General features: G+C 39.0%; 1 protein-coding gene across 1 annotated transcript in view; it reads right to left on the bottom strand.

The window, feature by feature from the left end:
* The window catches only part of LOC131957018 (complexin-like), a 48,627-nt gene that overhangs the window by 13,984 nt on the left and 15,455 nt on the right, over positions 1-19,188 (bottom strand). Inside the window, exon 2 of the mRNA XM_059321714.1 lies at positions 12,734-12,894. Coding sequence (XP_059177697.1) covers positions 12,734-12,894 — 161 coding nt within the window. The remainder of the gene's footprint in view (positions 1-12,733; positions 12,895-19,188) is intronic.

Below are 19,188 nucleotides of genomic sequence, written 5' to 3' on the forward strand. Positions count from 1 at the left end.
TCTATTAAACATAAAATTCTATTTAGAATCATCCCTGAAATGAACCAAGTATTAATACTGGGGAGAAGAGTGATTTCTGTGATGTGAAACTGAAGAGGGTTTCCACATTTTTATTCTCCGTGAAGTTCAATGAGAAATTAGCTGCCTCTTAAAATTAATGTATTTTGGTTGAAAAAGGGAGAGAACAATTAGGCACTCAAGGGAGAAAATCGTCTTGGAATAAAACGGATGAGAACGTCATGGACGCGAACACTTGTGGAACGAAATCCCATTTCCTGTATTACATTTGTAGTGGGAATAGAATACAAGAATGGAGTCTTGTGTCCACTGTTTGGCCTATTTGAATAACCATCACATACAACGTTGATCATAGGTGTTCGGTTTTTTTTTCGTTATTTATTTATTTTTTAACTTGTAAATTGTAAAAAAAAAATGTGTTCGTTATTTTTTTTTTTTTTTTTTTTACTTTTAAACTTTTTTTTAGATTATTTATCCCTATATGAGAACACCGTAAACCACTTTGCTAACCACTTTGTTTTAAACTATGTAAGTAACTCTTGATGTTGATTCACCTGTTTCAACATCTTCATTTGCCGTCCGTGCCCAAAACACATGGGGCAGATGAAGTAGAGTTTATCTGCTTCAGAGACCTCGCCGTATGTAGGGATAGTGCCCATAGGTGTTCATATACCAACGAAATGGGGGGGGGGGGAGATAAATAAAATAAATATATTCGCTTTTACATTGATTCTATTCTGTAGAGAATTAAGGCTGATAACAATATGACTAATTACTTAATAAAATTGTCAAACGTGGGTTACCTATAATTATTTAACATAACAGTAACAGAATCAAAAGCTTAAAATAAGAATTTTTTTTTTTTTTTTTTTTTTTTTTTTTTTAAAGTTTGGTAATAATTTTATTTGAATCTGAATATTTTTCTCTGAAGTGAATACTGAAATATGTAACCACGAAATCAAAATTCATTAAGGTAAGAATACGGTTAGTTACAGCTCAAAAATCAGCGGTGAAATGAAATGACAATTGCCATTTGTATTTTATAATGAGGCGTATCAACTATCTAATGAGGCCGCGACCAGTACGAATACACGCTCAAAAGTATAGCCAAATAAACAACAAACCTACCACCTCTTTTATGCTTCCTTCCTGCTATTTATATAATAATAATAAAAAAAATTTCCTACTCCGTATATTAAATGATCCTCACACAGGAATCTAATTTGACCACCCAGCGTTAGGGACAACATATTCTCTCCCCTGTCCGAGTTGCGAGGAGCTCTAATCTCCCCTGGCTAGTAGTGAATTATGAGAGGGCACTAACATCTTTTAAGGAAATCTTATAAATAACAGCGTGGGGGAATAGGCCAAGAAAAATGTAATAATAATAATAAAAATAAAACTACAGAGGATGTGGAGCTGTTAGATCGCGTCATACGACGTTGTTTACTTTAAAGCTAGCCCACAAAACACAACCTAATTTTGCTGCCGAGGCAGCAAGAAAGACCTGGCTTTCTTGCAAGACCACGGCAAACAATGTACTTTTTTCATTTTAGCCATTTTTGCTTTGTATGCTTTTCGGTCATCTCATCATAATTTTGGTTTGCTTTTTAACAACTATTTTCATTTGTTTGTCTTCTACTCCTTATTTTTGATTGGCTGTTACATTTTCGGTATATATATATATATATATATATATATATATATATATATATATATATATATATAATAAATAAAACGTTATATATGTATATAATAAATAAAACGTTATATATATATATATATATATAATAAATAAAACGTTATATATGTATATAATAAATAAAACGTTATATATATATATATATATATAATAAATAAAACGTTATATATATATAATAAATAAAACGTTATATATATATATATATATATATATATATATATATATATATATATATATATATATATATATATATATACACAAGGTTTTTGCGTTTGCAGTCGTTTGCTCTATTGTCTAAACATAAAGCTAATTTGTTTTTGAACATGCTATTGCATTTATCTTTTAAGAGCTAGAGGCAGTTTCAGAGCTGAATAAAAGAACGCACACTTCACTGAAAAGGTGGGTACATCACGATAAAGACAATAAATTTATAGTTGTTACATATTTATAAAATTAACATTTTTTTTTCTTGTTGGCTTAAAATGTAACAGATTAAATTATGCAGAGAGGTATAAAAGAAAAGTGAAATAAATTAAAATGACTTAATCAGCTATTTGTGTATTTTGTGCAGTTTCTTTAAAAAATAAGCCGTCTATATTTTTCATGTTCGTTGGCTAATGATTAACATAATTTTCTTTAGCAACAGTAATGCAGTTGTATTTTAGTTTTTTGTTGTGAAGTTTTTTAAAAAATAAATTTAAACATAAACAAAATAGCAACGTATAAAGGAATGAAAATATGAAAATAATTTGAATAAAATAACTCAACACTTCAAGTAGAAAAAGAGGCAGAAATAATGTTTTAAAATTGTCAATAATTGTACATTTTAAACTCAGCATTTTTGCAGTTGTGAAACGCTGAAAAAAAATCGTTCTATTTGTAGAACACTTTTGTGTAATGCTGTCAATACTTCTAGCAAGAAAGTGCTAATGCAAAAGTCTGTTTTTTTAAATAGGAAGTGTTTATCGATTCATTTCAGATCGATAACTAAATCACAACTTCACAAAAAAAGACTAAAACTACACAAAATGGCAACATGAAATTAGAGAAGATTTTTTTTGGAGCTTGATAGGAAGTTGATAGGAGAAAAATATGTTGAGATATTCAGTCTTATAGGTAGGCCTACTAGTGGCATATGGGTTTAAGAAACAGCTTTCTGTGTCTGTTGGATTATCTAGCGCGCTGTGTACCGCTGGTGTACACAGTCATCGGTAGTCTTCTACCATAAGGCGTTATCAGTCTGTTGGTAAATACTCGCGATAGTTATCACGAGAAAAAGGTATTCATGACATCACCACCATCACTACACCATGATGACACCCTCACCCTCACCAGACCATAACGACAACACCGCCATCAGTAGACCATAACGACAACACCGCCATCAGTAGACCATAACGACAACACCACCATCAGTAGTCCATAACGACAACACCACCATCAGTAGACCATAACGACAACACCACCATCAGTAGACCATAACGATAACACCACCATCAGTAAACCATAACGATAATACCGCCATCAGTACACCTTGATGACACATCCATCATCAATAGACCATATAGACAAAGATGTCTCCACCACTATCAGTCGACGATGATGACAACACCACCATGAGCAGACCATGATGACACCGCCACCATCACTACAGCATTATGACAACACCAACATCGCAATACCATGATAGGAACACCATCACCACCAGACCATAACGGCAACACCACCATCACTAGAACATGACACCATCACCATCACAATACCAAGATAGGAACACCATCACCACCAGACCGTAACGGCAACACCACCATCACTAGAGCATGATGACACCATCAACATCACAATACCAAGATAGGAACACCATCACCACCAGACCATAACGGCAACACCACCATCAGTACACGATAATGACACCACCACCATTACAATACCATGATAGCGACACAATCACCACCAGACCATAACGACAACATCACAATCACCAGACCATAAAGACAACACCACCATCAGTAGACCATAACGACAACACCATCACCACCAGATCATAACGACAACACCACTATCCGTAGACGATGATGACACCACCACCAGAACATAACGGCAACACCACCACCACAAGACCATGATGACACCACCACCATCACAATACCATAACGACAACACCACCATCACCAGACCATAACGATAACACCACCATCACTAGACCATAACGACAACACCACCATCACTAGACCATGATGACAACACCACCATGAGCAGACCACGCCGACCCCGACACCATCACTACACCATGATACAACCAGACTATCACACTACAGCCGCAGTAGCTATAACCTATAACAAAAATATCGCCCCCACTCCAGACTTGCTGCAGCAGTATAAGAAAAAAAATCTCACATCCATTAGCACGTCAAAGTGGGGATAAAAACAAAAACATCTCTCGTCCATCAAATACCCCAGCCATGCCTATCACATCTTTATGTTTAATTACAAGATGTTAATCCTCATTCAAGATGTTAATCCTCATTTTAATTTTTTATCTCGCCAAGAAGATGAGATATTAAAAAAAAAATTTAACCACGGGCTATAGCCATGTTCTTCATTTTCCCTATCCCAAGAGAAAATGTCTCTTCAACTAAGCTTTAATTAAAGATTAGCGTTAATATTTGTTTAAAGCTTATAGTAAACAATGCTTCCATCCCCCTATTGGATACATGTAATTAAAGAACAATTTTGTTTGTTATTATTGTAAACAAATATAGCTGCTTGATCCAAAATTAAGTTATATCATGTTCAGCATTAAGTTTATATAAATACAATATTCATACACAATTATATATATATATATATATATATATATATTATATATATATATATATATATATATATATATATATATATATATATATATATATATATATATAAATATATATATATATATATATATATATATATATATATATATATATATATATATATATATACACACATGCATATAAGCGTGCGGATGTAGAGACTTCTTCAGTGGCATATGTGTATGTGTATGTATGTATATATATATATATATATATATATATATATATATATATATATATATATATATATATATATATATATATATATATATATATATCTAATATATAAAGCTCAGTTCTGTAACGTGTGGCAAAAAAAAAGTTTGTCGTTGACAGTTCTATGGATTTAAGTGTTAGATTTTTTATCGTGCTCATAGTCTAAATTTACGAGTCAAAAAATTACCATTGAAAGTCTTTAAAAACAATTTTCATTCTATTTACTTAGAAGAATAATTTTTAATTATGAACACGACATAAAATTTTTAAAAAGTGTATCGACGTTTATAAAATTTCTAAAATTGTGTCGGAAATGTATTGACTGCACAGTTACTTCCCTTTAATAAAAAAAATTCTTAAGAAGAATTTACATTTTATTACTTTGTTTTTGGTGTTAAGAAAAAAAAATAATTACATAATTAGCGGGGATTGATTAAGTGCAATGTCGTTAGGTATTTTTAACACTGCCTTTTATTTATTCTATACACTGAACATACTGTTCAATATTTTTTTTTTTAAATCAATAACATTTAATAAGCCAGGTCCTACAAATCCTATATGTTTATTTCTTTCCATTTTCGGATAAGCTTGGAGTAAAATTATCATTTTTGTTCACTAAATTGAAACAGGCGCGTCCGCCGGCGCCCTTGCACGGTTCGATTTGGCACCCTGAGCTATCATGTGAGCGCTATGCTGCATAGTTTTGTTTTTAACAGTGCGATAGACTATGGGTAAGAAAGGTTACTATAGTCTTTAAGTGATCAAATCCGGGCGTCCTCCGGCACCCCGACAGGGTGCTATTTGGTGCCCCGGGCCTTCCGGTGTACGCTATGGTATATACGTTCGCGTGAGTTCAAAAGACTATGAATAAGTTATGTACTATAGTCGTTTACTAAGTTCAATCAGGCGGTGACGTCATGGTGCGTCCTCTGGCGCCCAGACAGGGTGCTATTTGGGGTCCCGGGCCTCCCGTGTTCGGTTTCGCGCCTACGTTCATTAAAGTGAGTGCAAAAGACTATGAATAAGTTGGGGTACTATAGTCGTTTATTAAGCTGAAACAGGCGATTCCGCCCCGGGCTAGACTCTGAGCACTGTGCGTTTATGTTCGCGTTAGTGTTTTCTTTGTGTTTAGGTTGGGTTTGCGTTAGTGGTTGCGTTTTGATTTGGTTCGTTTTTGTTCTTTCTTTTTTCGTTTTCGTTTGTGTTTTATTTTCTTTGCGTTTGTGTTTGTATTTGTGTTTGTGGTTGGTTTTGCGTTTGTATTTTGTTTGTTTTCGTTTGTTTTTTCGTTTGTGTTTTTTTCTTTGGGTTTGTGGTTGGTTTTGCATTTGGATTTGGTTTGTTTTCGTTTGCTTTTTCGTTTGTTTTTTTCTTTGTGTTCGTATTGGTGTTTGTGGTTGGGTTAGTTGTTAGGTTTTTGTTTTCGTTTGTATTTGTAATTGTGTTAGCGTTATGTTTGCGTTTTGTTGTTTTGGTTTGGGTTTGGGTGTGCAATGCCGGGTTTATGATGATTACTAAACACACAGGTAATGGTCTTTAACAGAAAGGTTTTTCACAGAAGCCAGAGCAGGGCCTGGCCGGGACGGCTAGTATATATATATGCCCATACATGTATATATAAACGTGTGGATGTAAAGACTTGTTCCGTGGTAAATCCACTAAGTACCGGATGATTCCAACATAGCGTGAGTACTGTGGCCGGGGACGTGTGGTAAGATGATGGCATATTTGAACACTGCCTGGAAGGTAAACACGAGCGCGAGCTAGCCCAGAGTTAATAGCGCCTCGGGACGTAAAGCAGAGATCAATACAAGCCAACAATTGATTGCAAATTTGCCTCCATCGCATTATAGGTTGGTCGGATCCCGGAAAAACTGGATGGGAAGCTTGCCAAAATAGAAGGCATCTTGGTAGGACGGTTGCCAAAATAGAAGGCATCTTGGTAGGAAGGTTGCCAAAATAGAGGGCATATGTAGGAAATGCCAAAAGTAGAGGGCATCCTGGTAGGAAGCTTGACAAAATAGAGGGCATCTTGGTAGGAGACTTACCAAAATAGAGGGCATCTTGGTAGGCTTGCCAAAATACAGGGCATCTTGGAAGGAGGCTTGCCAAAATACAGGGCATCTTGGAAGGAGGCTTGCCAAAATTAGAGGGCATCTTGGTAGGAAGATTGCCAAAATAAAGGGCATCTTCGTAAAAAGGTTGCCAAAAATAGAGGGCATATTGGTAGGAAGGTTGCCAAAATAGAGGGCATCTTGGTAGGAAGCTTGCCAAAATAGAGGGCATCTTGGTATAACGCTTGACAAAATAGGGGGCATCGTGGTAGCATGTTTGTCAAAAAATAGGGCATATTGTAGGAAATCCCAAAAATAGGGACTGAGTTGTATTGGAGGAAATACATTTCGCACTACAATTAAGAACGAAGAAGAAGTGGAACACGCTAAAAAAAGATATCTTTGGTGGGTGTTTATAAAATAGGGGGGGGGGGGGGCAGTAGTTGAGATATTTACAAGAGGGCATCTTGTTGACTTACTTGTAAAACATAGAGGATATACTGGTGGGACACTTAGCATATAAGACAAAGGTAAAGTTATCTTAATGAAAAACCAATAACTTTCTTATACCTTCGTTAATTAAATTCTCCATTAAAACCTAGAGTATTTGCACGGCGACCAAAATCTAGCCCGACATGCCTCCTCTCTATACCCAAACATTCACGACGACGCCAGTGGACTTTAAAGCGCTAGAGTCACCAAATCAGTCGGCCGCAACCGTTCCCACCCATCTGACCCGCGCCTTCCTCTCAACAAACCGCGGACCCCTAGAGTTGAAGTAAGCGACACGTCCAACCCAGCCTCGACCCTGGCAACCGTTCACGCCCATCTGACCCGCGCCTTCCTCTCAACAAACCGCGGACCTCCCTAGAGTTGAAATAAGCGACACGTCCAACCCAGCCTCGACCCTGGCAACCGTTCACGCCCATCTGACCCGCGCCTTCCTCTCAACAAACCGCGGACCCCTAGAGCGACACGTCAAACCCAGCCTCGACCCTGGCAACCGTTCACGCCCATCTGACCCGCGCCTTCCTCTCAACAAACCTCGGGCCCCCTAGAGTTGAAATAAGCGACACGTCCAACCCAGCCTCGACCCTGGCAACCGTTCACGCCCATCTGACCCGCACCTTCCTCTCAACAAACCGCGGACCCCTAGAGCGACACGTCCAACCCAGCCTCGACCCTGGCAACCGTTCACGCCCATCTGACCCGCGCCTTCCTCTCAACAAACCTCGGGCCCCCTAGAGTTGAAATAAGCGACACGTCCACCCCAGCCTCGACCCTGGCAACCGTTCACGCCCATCTGACCCGCGCCTTCCTCTCAACAAACCGCGGACCCCCCCCCCACCCTAGAGTTGAAGTAAGCGACACGTCCACCCCAGCCTCGACCCTGGCAACCGTTCACGCCCATCTGACCCGCGCCTTCCTCTCAACAAACCGCGGGCCCCCTAAAGTTGAAGTAAGCGACACGTCCAACCCAGCCTCGACCCTGGCCCTATACAATCAACGTCGGGGACATCAGCCGGTCAAACGTGATCTATTTCATTATCCTCCAGCGGCGCCTTCATGCTGCTGATGTGATGGGAGCCAAATCAGGTTTGTCTAATAACAGGGCTAGCATGGCGGCAGGGGAGTGGCTGGGGGGGGGGCTTCTCTCCGGATATACAGATGCTTCAGAATAGGTTTTTTTCTGTTTCGTTGGGTGTAGCCACGGTATAACAGGGGTAATTAGGTCGTGGTTGGAATGGATATGAGGAACTGCATGGTCTAGAATTAGAGCCCTTGACTGATAACCCATACGTCTAGAGTTCGAATCCGGGTTCAAGTCAGGAAAAACATCCACAAAGCTCTGATGAGTACCTAACCAACGCTAAGAAAAGTAAAGGCGGCTGGGCGTAGTGCTGACCACACTATCCCTTCATACCCCGTAATCACAGAAACAGGTGAACTCTACTTCATTTGCCCCATGGATCGTCAAGTTCGAAAAGAGTGGACATAAAAGATGAGTTCAGCACCTCACGTTTCTTATACAGGAAGTCAGGGGTCAATAAAGAGAAGAATAGATTGGGGGCTGATAGTCATCTCGTTGAAAGATACACATTTATGGTAGCTTCTGCCTCAAGTTATGGAAAACTCCAAACGTCAAGCTCACATACATTTTGTCTGAGTCTGTGTTTAAAATGTTGTTATCGACATACCAAAATCCAATACACTCGACTCACGCTTGTCACGCTATGAACATTTTGTCTGTGTTTAAGCTCCTGTTATCGACATGCTGAGATCTGTCTTACAATCGGCTCAAACTTCCAGACATGACATGCACGTGCTGCAACTATAAAGTCGGGCGAAGCTTTGAACTCACATCCATAAACACGCTATCTAGCTGCTGTGTGTTTTCTGTCTCCCACCCCCTCTTTTTCCCACCACTATGTGTTAGCTATACAAAAAGTATGCACCTTTACCCCCACCCCCTAACAATTATAAGCTATTTACTTATAATAACATACGCAGTTTTCTATTTAATCCACATGAGTGTGATAGTTACATATATTGAAATCGCTGGCAGTCACTATCAGTAGCACTAACACTCTCAAACCTTGCAGTCCTATAAGGCAATGAAGTAAAGTTCACCTGCTTCAGTGACCCAGACGTATGAAGGGATAGTGTAGTCAAAACTATGTCCAGCCGCCTTTACTTTCCCTAATTTAAGTCAATAGGTAAGGTACCCATCACAGCAGGCAGGACGCTGGGACGTTCTACAGATTCAAGCCCGCGATTCGAACTAGAAACTTTCCGGTTTAGTAGTCAAACGTTCTACCATATCACCACCACCCACCCCGCAGAAAAAAAAATACACCTACAAAGCTATGCAGTTTACTCTATGGCCACACGTTTGAGCATTCACCTCTCGCTACACACAGTGTATGCAAAAAAAAAAAAAAAAAAAAAAAAAAAAAAAAAAAAAAAAACATTTTCAGCCCGGTTGCATGTGATGATGTCTTCGTGACCTCGCCGAGGACAAAGCCGGTATCAGCCGGTGGTAATACGATTACGCATGCTCGTGTGCATCACGATGCCTGATTATGACACACAGCATGCATGATGTGACCGGTGCTTATGACACAGAGTATGCTTGATGCGGCATAGTAGATACTTTTGTAAAGTTGAACGTTGAACAGTTCCAAAATATTGGACAGTTCTAGTACGTTGAACACTTCTTGAAAGCCGAACGTATCTTCTAGAATGTTGATGAGTTCCAAAATGTTAGACATTTCTACAATATTCTAGTTCTATTTTTGGACTATTCTAGAATGTTGAACGACTAGAATGCTGGACTACCATAACTGGACGTCTGAATACGACATAGAGATTAAGTTCCACCATCCTTCAGAACGAAGAAAAAAAAATCTCGACAAAGCATTCTAAGAGGCCGAATAAACACCATCATTGGATAAATAAACAATACACAGCCAGAGATCCCTACACAAACACCGGTGATTGGGTCTTTGAATTAACTACAGAAAGATAATCATAAAAATACGGCCCCTTTTCCCCTACCTAAAGGTTTAGAGAAAATAATTGAATCGAAAGGCTGAGACAGGAAAACCCTTATAATTTCACGGCTGGTATGAGGTTGGAGGGTCTTTGGTAGTGGGATTCATCAGTTAAAGGGTGAAATGGGGGAGGGGGGATTTGTGTAGGGCTTTATTAGGGAGGAGTTGGTCTAGGGTTAAAGTAGGCTGGGGGATGGTAAAAAGATTTAGTTAGGTATATGGTTTCAGTAGGGATGGGGTTGGTATTGTGTAATTTGAGTATAGCGTGGGTTGGTTTAGCTTTAGCAGGGCGTGGGTTGGTACGGCTATAGTAGGAATTGGTTGAGATAGAGCTTTTTGGAAAGTGGGGGTGGTTTAGGGTTTTAGTAGAATAGGAGGTGGTATAGAGCTTTAGAAGGGTGGGGGGTTGGTATAAGGCTTAGGAATGCTGAGAGTACGTCGGTATGGTGTAGCTAGGGGGACAGGTGTAAGGATTTGGCAGGGTGGGGGTTATGCCTAGGACTAATTGCGACTTGGTATAGTAATGGGTGGTATAGCTTGAGTAGGGCTGGGGTTTGAAATGGCTTTAGTGGGGCTGGGGTTGAAATAGGGCTTAGTAGGGCTAGGGTTGGAATAGGGCTTTAGTAGGAAAGGGGTGACTTAGTAAGGGGTGGTATAGAGCTTTAGAAGGGTGGGGGTTGATATAAGGCTTATGTATGGTGTGGGGTATGTCGGTCTATGGTAGCTAGGGGGACAGGTGTAATGATTTAGTAGGGTGGGGGTTGATATAAGGCTTAGGTATGGTGTGGGGTATGTGGGTAGCTAGGGGGACAAGTTAAGGATTAGGTATTGTGGCGGTTATGCCTAAGTTCTGATTGTGACTTAGGTACGCAGTGAGGCGCACAGCCAGGTAAGGAGATGACTATGTATAGCATCACGTCTGCAAACTGAAAAAAAAAACAACTGCGGGAATCGCACTTTAATATTGCAAACCATTTTTGTTACATTTTTTAATGACAAAAGTAATTACGTTGAGGCTGCGTTAAAATGCTTGACAATAATGTTTTAAATTACTTCACAATTATACGCATTAGCTGTCGTGTTCAAATAAAATCAGAAAAAAAACCCACTTCCTACATCGGTTTTTAAAAGAATTTTTTTTCGTTATAAAGATCGATCAACGGCTAATGCAGGACATATGTAAGGAAAGGTCAGGTGACGTAATGAGCATGTAAACCCCTATCACGTAACACCATTAGCTGTTCTATCACAGATTAGCACTGGAGGGTGTCAGCTAGCTTATGCTAATCACGTGACACCATTAGCTGTTCTATCACGGATTAGCAATGTAGGGTGTCAGCTAGCTCTTGCCATACAAGTCTACGAGGGGAGGTAAAACTCTTCGACCTGCAGAATACAACTGTTCGCTTTTTTTTCTGTCCGAATTAAGATGTTCATCTACAATGTCATCTTTTTCCGGTCTACGTTTTTGGTCCAAATTTTATTATCTTGTCTTACGCAATTTGGCGCGACTTTTTTTTTATTGAAAAATGATCCCCCCCCCTATATACAATGTAAAATGACGGTATGCTAACGTTTAAAACCCTAATTTTTTAAATTTAACGTTCGTATTATTTGAGGTCGTGAATGTTAGTTAAGTATGTGTCAACGTATGAACAGAAGTTTTCATCAGTGTAAGTTAGGTCTGTGGGCTTTAGTAGGACGTGTGTGTGTGGGGGGTGGGGGGGTGTTATAGCTTTAGTAGGTCTGGGGTTGACTATCATAATGTTTAGGATCTGAGATTGAATCAAAATAGCAGTAGCTGACACGATACGGCCAGTGTTATGTGCGACATTATTAAAGGTATCAGGTCATGCCTATGTTGTGAGGTATGATAAATAGACGATTCAGATCACCGAGTATCTAAGTTGAATTAACGAATCATCTAAGTACTGTCTTGGCTGCTACTAAAATTGTACGGTAGCGCATTACATAGTTGAAATACTAGAATAATATAGTAGTACATGATTTTAAGCCTAAAATAATCTTAAGTACATATTTAGGTACGTGCGTACGGAAGCAAGTTAGTAAGTACGTGAGTAATGAATTAGTAAGTAAGTAAGTTAGTTAGTAAGTAATCAAGTAAGTAAGTAAGTAAGTAAGCAATTAAGTAAGTAACTGAGAAAACAATTAAGTAAGTAAGTAAGCAAGTAAGCAATTAAGTAAGTAAGTAAGCAAGTAAGTAAGTACCTAAATGCGTTAGTAAGAATCGCATAGTGACACAGCATACAAACACACAACATAGCTAAAAGGGGAGATAATATAAAAACCGAGAGTAGCTGCCTCTTTACAAACCTTATCTCTGATTCCCTGCCTCATTGTCTCCCTCTCCTCCTCCATCTTCCTGTGTTTCTCCTTCCTCTTCTCCTCCATCTCCCGTCTGGCTTCCTCAATCTCTCTCGCCTCCTCGTCATCTTTCGTGTTACCTCCGCCCTCCTCGTCTTTACCAATGGCACCTGGGGTAGAAACAATGAGAAGGTGTAAGGAAAAAGTTGACGATTTAAAGAGCAACAAGTCAAGGCACACAAAAAATGAAAATATTTAACAAAAAAAAACTTGACGATTTAAAATAATAAGTCAAGGTTCAAACAAGGTGAATATAAAAAAAGCGCGATTATTTATTTCAAAAAGTCAAGGTACAAACACGGTGAATTTAACAAAAACTTGAGGGTTTATTTAAACAAGTCATGGTTTCAAAAGACACAAACAAATAAGAAATAAGAAACACTGGACAATTTAATAAAAACAAAATCATGGTTCAAACAAGGGGATTCTAACAAAATTTGACGATTTGATTTTACATATAGGGGTTGGCGTGGTCGGGTCGGTAAAGCTCATGGCTGGTAAACCGAAAAGTCTCGAGTTCGAACCCTCGGGCAAATGAGGAAGGTGCAGCAACTCCAAAATAAAACAACCGCCGACTTGTAGCAAGCTGAAATCGGAGACAGCGACCTACACGGCGTATACCATATGGACAAATAATGCTTAATTGGGTTGGAGGGAATCCCTTTCACATGCAAAAAGAAGACAACCCTTATAGCGACCTCATTGCAACTAATGTACAAGTCCATATTTCTTTCTTGTTTTTTTTTTTTTTTTTTTAGACAAGGACAAAAATTATGACATGGCCGATTAGACCAGCAAACGAGGCCAAATAATTGTATGATAACATTAAAAAAAAATGGGGTCGCGGCATCTGATACAAGATAATTCCACATTACTATCTTTAGCCCTCAAGGCCGATAGTATCGTCAGGTGGAATGGTAACCTCTGGTATAATTGGTATTAACATAGAGTTGTCGCCCAGCGCAGAGCCAGTTAATATGGCGAGTAATTAGTTCATATCGGAAGTACAAAGCGTTAAATTATTTCAATTCAGAAGAAATGTTTCCGAAATTACACTCTCTTGGTTTATGCTAAATTAAAAGTAATAGCACGTTTCCTAAACAAACAAAAAAACCCACATATTTCCCTGTTTGATCAAGTTTAAAAAAAAAAAAAATTATTTTTACGTGAAAAGAATTATGGCATGTTTTCGCAGTGGATGCTGGAAAATGAAGGCTAAACACAGGATTAACGTGTTATATTTTTGTTTGGATTTTTCTTTCGTTATAAGCTTTGGATTCCATGAGGAGCATTATTCATCTCACACCCCTCTCAACCTCTGGGGAAGGGGGCAGAAGGGTGCTCTGTCCTGGCGGTTTGACCTCTGCCAGTGGTATGGATTTTCCCCTCATTTGCACAACAGTGATGGAGAAGAAAATGAAGACTGGGCGACGGTAAACCGGGCGAGGGGCGGCTGACCTGGGCGAGGGTCGTTTGACTGGACGTCAGAGTTAAATATAGGCGTTTGAAAACATCATCAACAGCAACAAAACAACGAATGACTTGAGTTGAAACAATATTTATAATATTTTAACCAAAATAATAAACAATTTAGAAAAAAAAGTGTGAAAATTTGAATTAAAAAAAATCAACGTAGACCAAAGCATGAATATCAACCCAAACGTCTCGAGATGAGTTCCTTCAATGCGATCAATACTGCAGGTCATGGTACTTAAACACTCACCCCATTACATGCGGGTAGAAAAGATAGACTTACATACACCTTAAAGGCTGCATAGACTTTTTAAAGAACCTTACAGTTGAAACATTTTTAAAAGTTCCTAATGAAAAATAAACAAACGTTTAAATTCTTGTTTAGACCAATTGGGAAGATGAAAAGGCCTCGGAATTAGAACTGATAGTGTGGTGAGCACTATACCCAGCCGCCTTTACTTTCCCCAATGTAAGTAAGGTACCCAGCAGAGCTGGGTGGACTCAGGGACGCCCTAAAGTCATGCCCAAACCGAGATCCGAACTCGAGACTTATGGGCTAGCAACCACGACGTCCAAAAAAAAAAAACTAATTTAAAAATAAACTAAATTTCAGGAAATAATATCAATGGTGAACAAGGCATTATAATACAGACATGCCCTTAGTTTTGTATCACGTTACGAAAAGAAGCTTTTAAAAAAAAAAAATCTTCTCCCATCTCATTTCCATATTTGAACAAACTATCCCCAGCCAATCGGCCATTAAACGAGCATTCACAAAATCCATAGCCTCTATTTTAAACCCATTTTAATGTGGCTAAAATTACCTTGGATACCTCACACATCAACACACGCCCCAATCTTTGAACAAGGCTGTGAATGGGGTTTTTTTTAAAGGAAGCGACAAAAATAACAAACGGAACAATTTTTTTTTCAAAATCCCAATAGTTTTTAGCAATATTCCAATCAAGGCAAAAATGTGTTAATTAAAATTTAAAATCCCGAACCAAGTTGAAAGACATGCTGGGCTGTTGATCAGGTTTGAATGAGCCAATCAGAAGCTTTGTTTTTGTTCCGTTCTCACACTCGGAGTTTTCGCTTAATTAGCCGCCAACGACAGTATAAGATGGGAGAGGGATGGGGTAGTGGAATCATGGTAAACTGTGTGAATGACAGTATCAGCGATGGTAAGATGGAGAAACGCAGTGATTAGAATTCACATCAGATGTGTAAGCTGAGAGGATGGTGGTCAAGATGTAATGAATTTAAAACTGAGTTTCTCAAGATAATGTGAAATCTAAATTACGAGAACTGAAAGCAGAGAATGCATAGTTGTACAGAGGTAAGTAGGCAACTTAAATGAGAGTTTTGAATAGGTGCTGTAAGAGCTATATTTTAAAAATTGTTGAATGTTACAGTGTTTATTTTTTCCCCGTTAGTAAACAAATTCTGATCAATCGCGATGGGGGAGGGGGAAGGGGGGGGGGGGGGAGGGAGGGAGGGGGGCAGGGGGTGGGGTAACTAATGCCACATAAAACTTTCTACAAAGTCTTATGAGACATACAGTTTTCTAGAAATCAAGTTTTATGTGAAATTCAACTTTCTACTGATAAAGTATTGGCTGGCATACAACTTTCTGCAGGAGAAATTGTGTTGTGAGTTAAAACATACACAAAACACAACTCTTGTCTAAGTCCCTCAGTCCACCCAGCTCTGATGGGTACTTGACTCATGTTAGGCAAAGTAAAGGCAGCTGGGCATAATGCTGACCACATTATCTCTTCATATTCTGAGGTCACAGAAACAAATGAACTCTACCTCATGGATCGTCAAGTTCAAAAAGGGAACTTTAGTTTTTTGTGTGACACGATATCTATAAGGGGACCAGCAATCGAATCCTGTGGGAAATCTTGGCCCACACATTACGTCCTCTCAACCAGCAATTCTTTTTTTTTTGTTTGAAGACGCCAGCAAATATAGAATCGTGGAAGGTGCGGTAGTAAGAGTAAAGAAAAAAATAGTTTTTTTTTTTTTTTTGGGGGGGGGGAGATATTGGATGTGTGGAATGGGGAATTCTGAGGATATGCAAAGTAGGGAAGAAACGGGAGAGTGGGAGTGGGGGTGGAGGAAGGGGTGGAAATGGGGAACTCTGAGGATATGCAAAGTAGGGAAGAAACGGGAGAGTGGGGGTGGAGGAAGGGGTGGAAATGGGGAATTCTGAGGATATGCAAAGTAGGGAAGAAACGGAGGGGTGGGGATAGTATGGTCAGGGGAATTGATGATGTGTGTGGGAAAAATGGAGAGTGGGGATAAATATAAAGTGGGGAGGAAAATCGAGGGTGGGTCTGGAAGAAAATAAAAAGGAAAATAAGGGACGAAGTTAAAACAAAGTATGTTGTTTTCTTATAAAAAATGTCATATCTCGAAGATTTTAAAGATATTTTTATGGAAAACTATCATAAACGTCAGCTGTAAAGAAGACAGATGTTTACAATTTTGAAACAAGACAACAGCATCAAGACAAATACGACACAATCATTTGTTGGATATTATTTTTATTCCGCCTGTTGAAGATAAAAGATCTGTCAAATATTTGCGTAATACTTATTTAATGCGTACACAATACCTTCACAGTTCAAGACAGAACTACATTATGATTACATTTCAAATCAGCACGCTTAATGGTTAGCCAAAACGGTTAGTTCGACAGTAAGCTCTTTAACACAATCAATGATTGTTTTTATTCATCAGCATATATATATATATATATATATATATATATATATATATATATATATATATATATATATATATGTATATATATATATATATATATATTGAGAGAGAGAGAAATAAATAGATACAGACAGACAGGTAGGTAGGAAGGTAGGTAGGTGGGTAGATAGATAGGCAGATAGAGACGAACAGACAGACAGACAGACAGACAGAACGACCGACCGACTGACAGACAGGTAGGTAGATAGGCAGATACATAGACAGAAAGGCAAACAGACAGACACACAGACACAGACAGACAGACAGACAGACACAGACAGACAGACAAAGACAGACAGACAGACAGACAGACAGACAGACAGACAGACAGACAGACAGACAGACAGACAGACAGACAGACAGACAGACAGACAGACAGACAGACATATGAAAGACTACCAACAGCGATCTTACTGTCTTACAACTACACCCCCCCCCCCCCCACATTCATCACGACATACGTCAGATTTCCAGCACGTCACCAACAAAAAAGCGTATCCTCTCCTAGATTTCGACACACACCGTGCAGCTAATGGAGCCGAGCCGACACTCAAACAGCGAGCTGTACACACGCTCTACTCCCATTATCGCATTAGCTCCAATACAAATCTCTTAATGGCTTTTAATACATATCCTCTACCGCGACCCGGAGAGAGAGAGAAAGAAAAAGGTATGATTTGGGGTCTTGGAATAAGGTGGAAACTATTGTTTTACGAGTCTATTCAAATGGCTTTTTTATTTTTATTTTTTTATTATTCAAACTGAAAAAAAAATGAAGAAAAAAATTCGGGAAATTTGAAACCCACAGTGTTTTGAAGACATGCATTATGCATTATCTACTTTACCACGCGCCAACAGCTTTTCCAATCAACGTAAAATCAATCACGCCGTTTAAAAGCCGGAAGCAATCAAGGCTTACCAATAGCCAGGATACGACGCCTATAAAAAAGGTAATTCAGGGGAAAACGGGCCAAACCATCATTTAACCAACTTGGCCGTGCTATTATTTCACCCTATCCCTGCAATATAACCATCACACCACAATCCAAAACATTATTTCGCCACCCAGTCCATACCATCAAATTTACCACCCCGGCCATACCATCATTTGACCACCCCGGCCATACCATCATCTCACCACCCAGTCCATACCATCATCTCACCATCCCGGCCATACCATCATTTAACCAACTCGGCCATACCATCATTTCACCACCTTAGTGAGCTCTTCTAAACTTCCTTGTATATACTTATATTACAATGACATGGCACTTCCAATGAAATCGAAGTATAGAAATATATAACTTTGTGACAAAACCGCTTTTTTTTTTCGAGAACACTCACAGAAGCTAAAAATTCGACGAATTCGCTTTATGAAAATACGATATAAATTGATCAAATTCTGATGGTGTTTGAGAAATTGGGAAATAAGGTTAAGTAACCCGGTTACAGAAAAGCGTTTAAAAGTTTATATAAATCTCTTTACGGGAGCTAATACTTATATATAAATTGTCGCCCAGATAACTGAAACGGTAGGGGTCGGCGTGGTCGAGTCGGTAAAGCTCATGGTTGCTAAACCGAAAAGTCTCGAGTTCGAACCCTCGGGCACATGAGGCTCGTTAGCTGGGGACAGCCACTCTTCTAGGAGAGACAACTCCAAAATCAAACAACTGCTGCCTTGTAGTTTGTTCTTGGATGGACAAAGTCTATGGAAGCAAATCCAAAAAGAAAAGCAGGCTGAAATCTGAGTCAATGGCCTCAATGGCGCATAACCAGTTGACACGTAATCCTTAATTGTGATGGAAGCATGGTCGAGTTCAAACCCTCTGGCAGATAAGGCTCGATCCCTCCCAACACTAAAAATTAAGAACGAAGAAGAAGACTGAAAGGGTACTCAAATTATCGGTACTTTAGAAACTGGATAAAGAGTTATATTTCGATATGGGGTTGTTTTGTTTTTTTTTCACTTTTACAATACTTCCTAATATTTGTTTTTACTTACTATCCTTTTAGCCACAGTACACCTCCAGCAGACAAACAAAAAGTTTAAACCCAAAGCAAAAGAACGAAACAAGCAACAACACGCCATCACCCAAGTCTGTTGCATGCGATTTGGACGTGAAAAATAAAATAAATCAGCTGTCAATGGAGACGGTGAT

The sequence above is a fragment of the Physella acuta genome, unplaced genomic scaffold (assembly GCF_028476545.2).
Source record: "Physella acuta isolate Inbredline_101_S28 unplaced genomic scaffold, ASM2847654v3 ptg001196l, whole genome shotgun sequence".
In the NCBI taxonomy this organism is placed as follows: Eukaryota; Metazoa; Mollusca; class Gastropoda; family Physidae; genus Physella; species Physella acuta.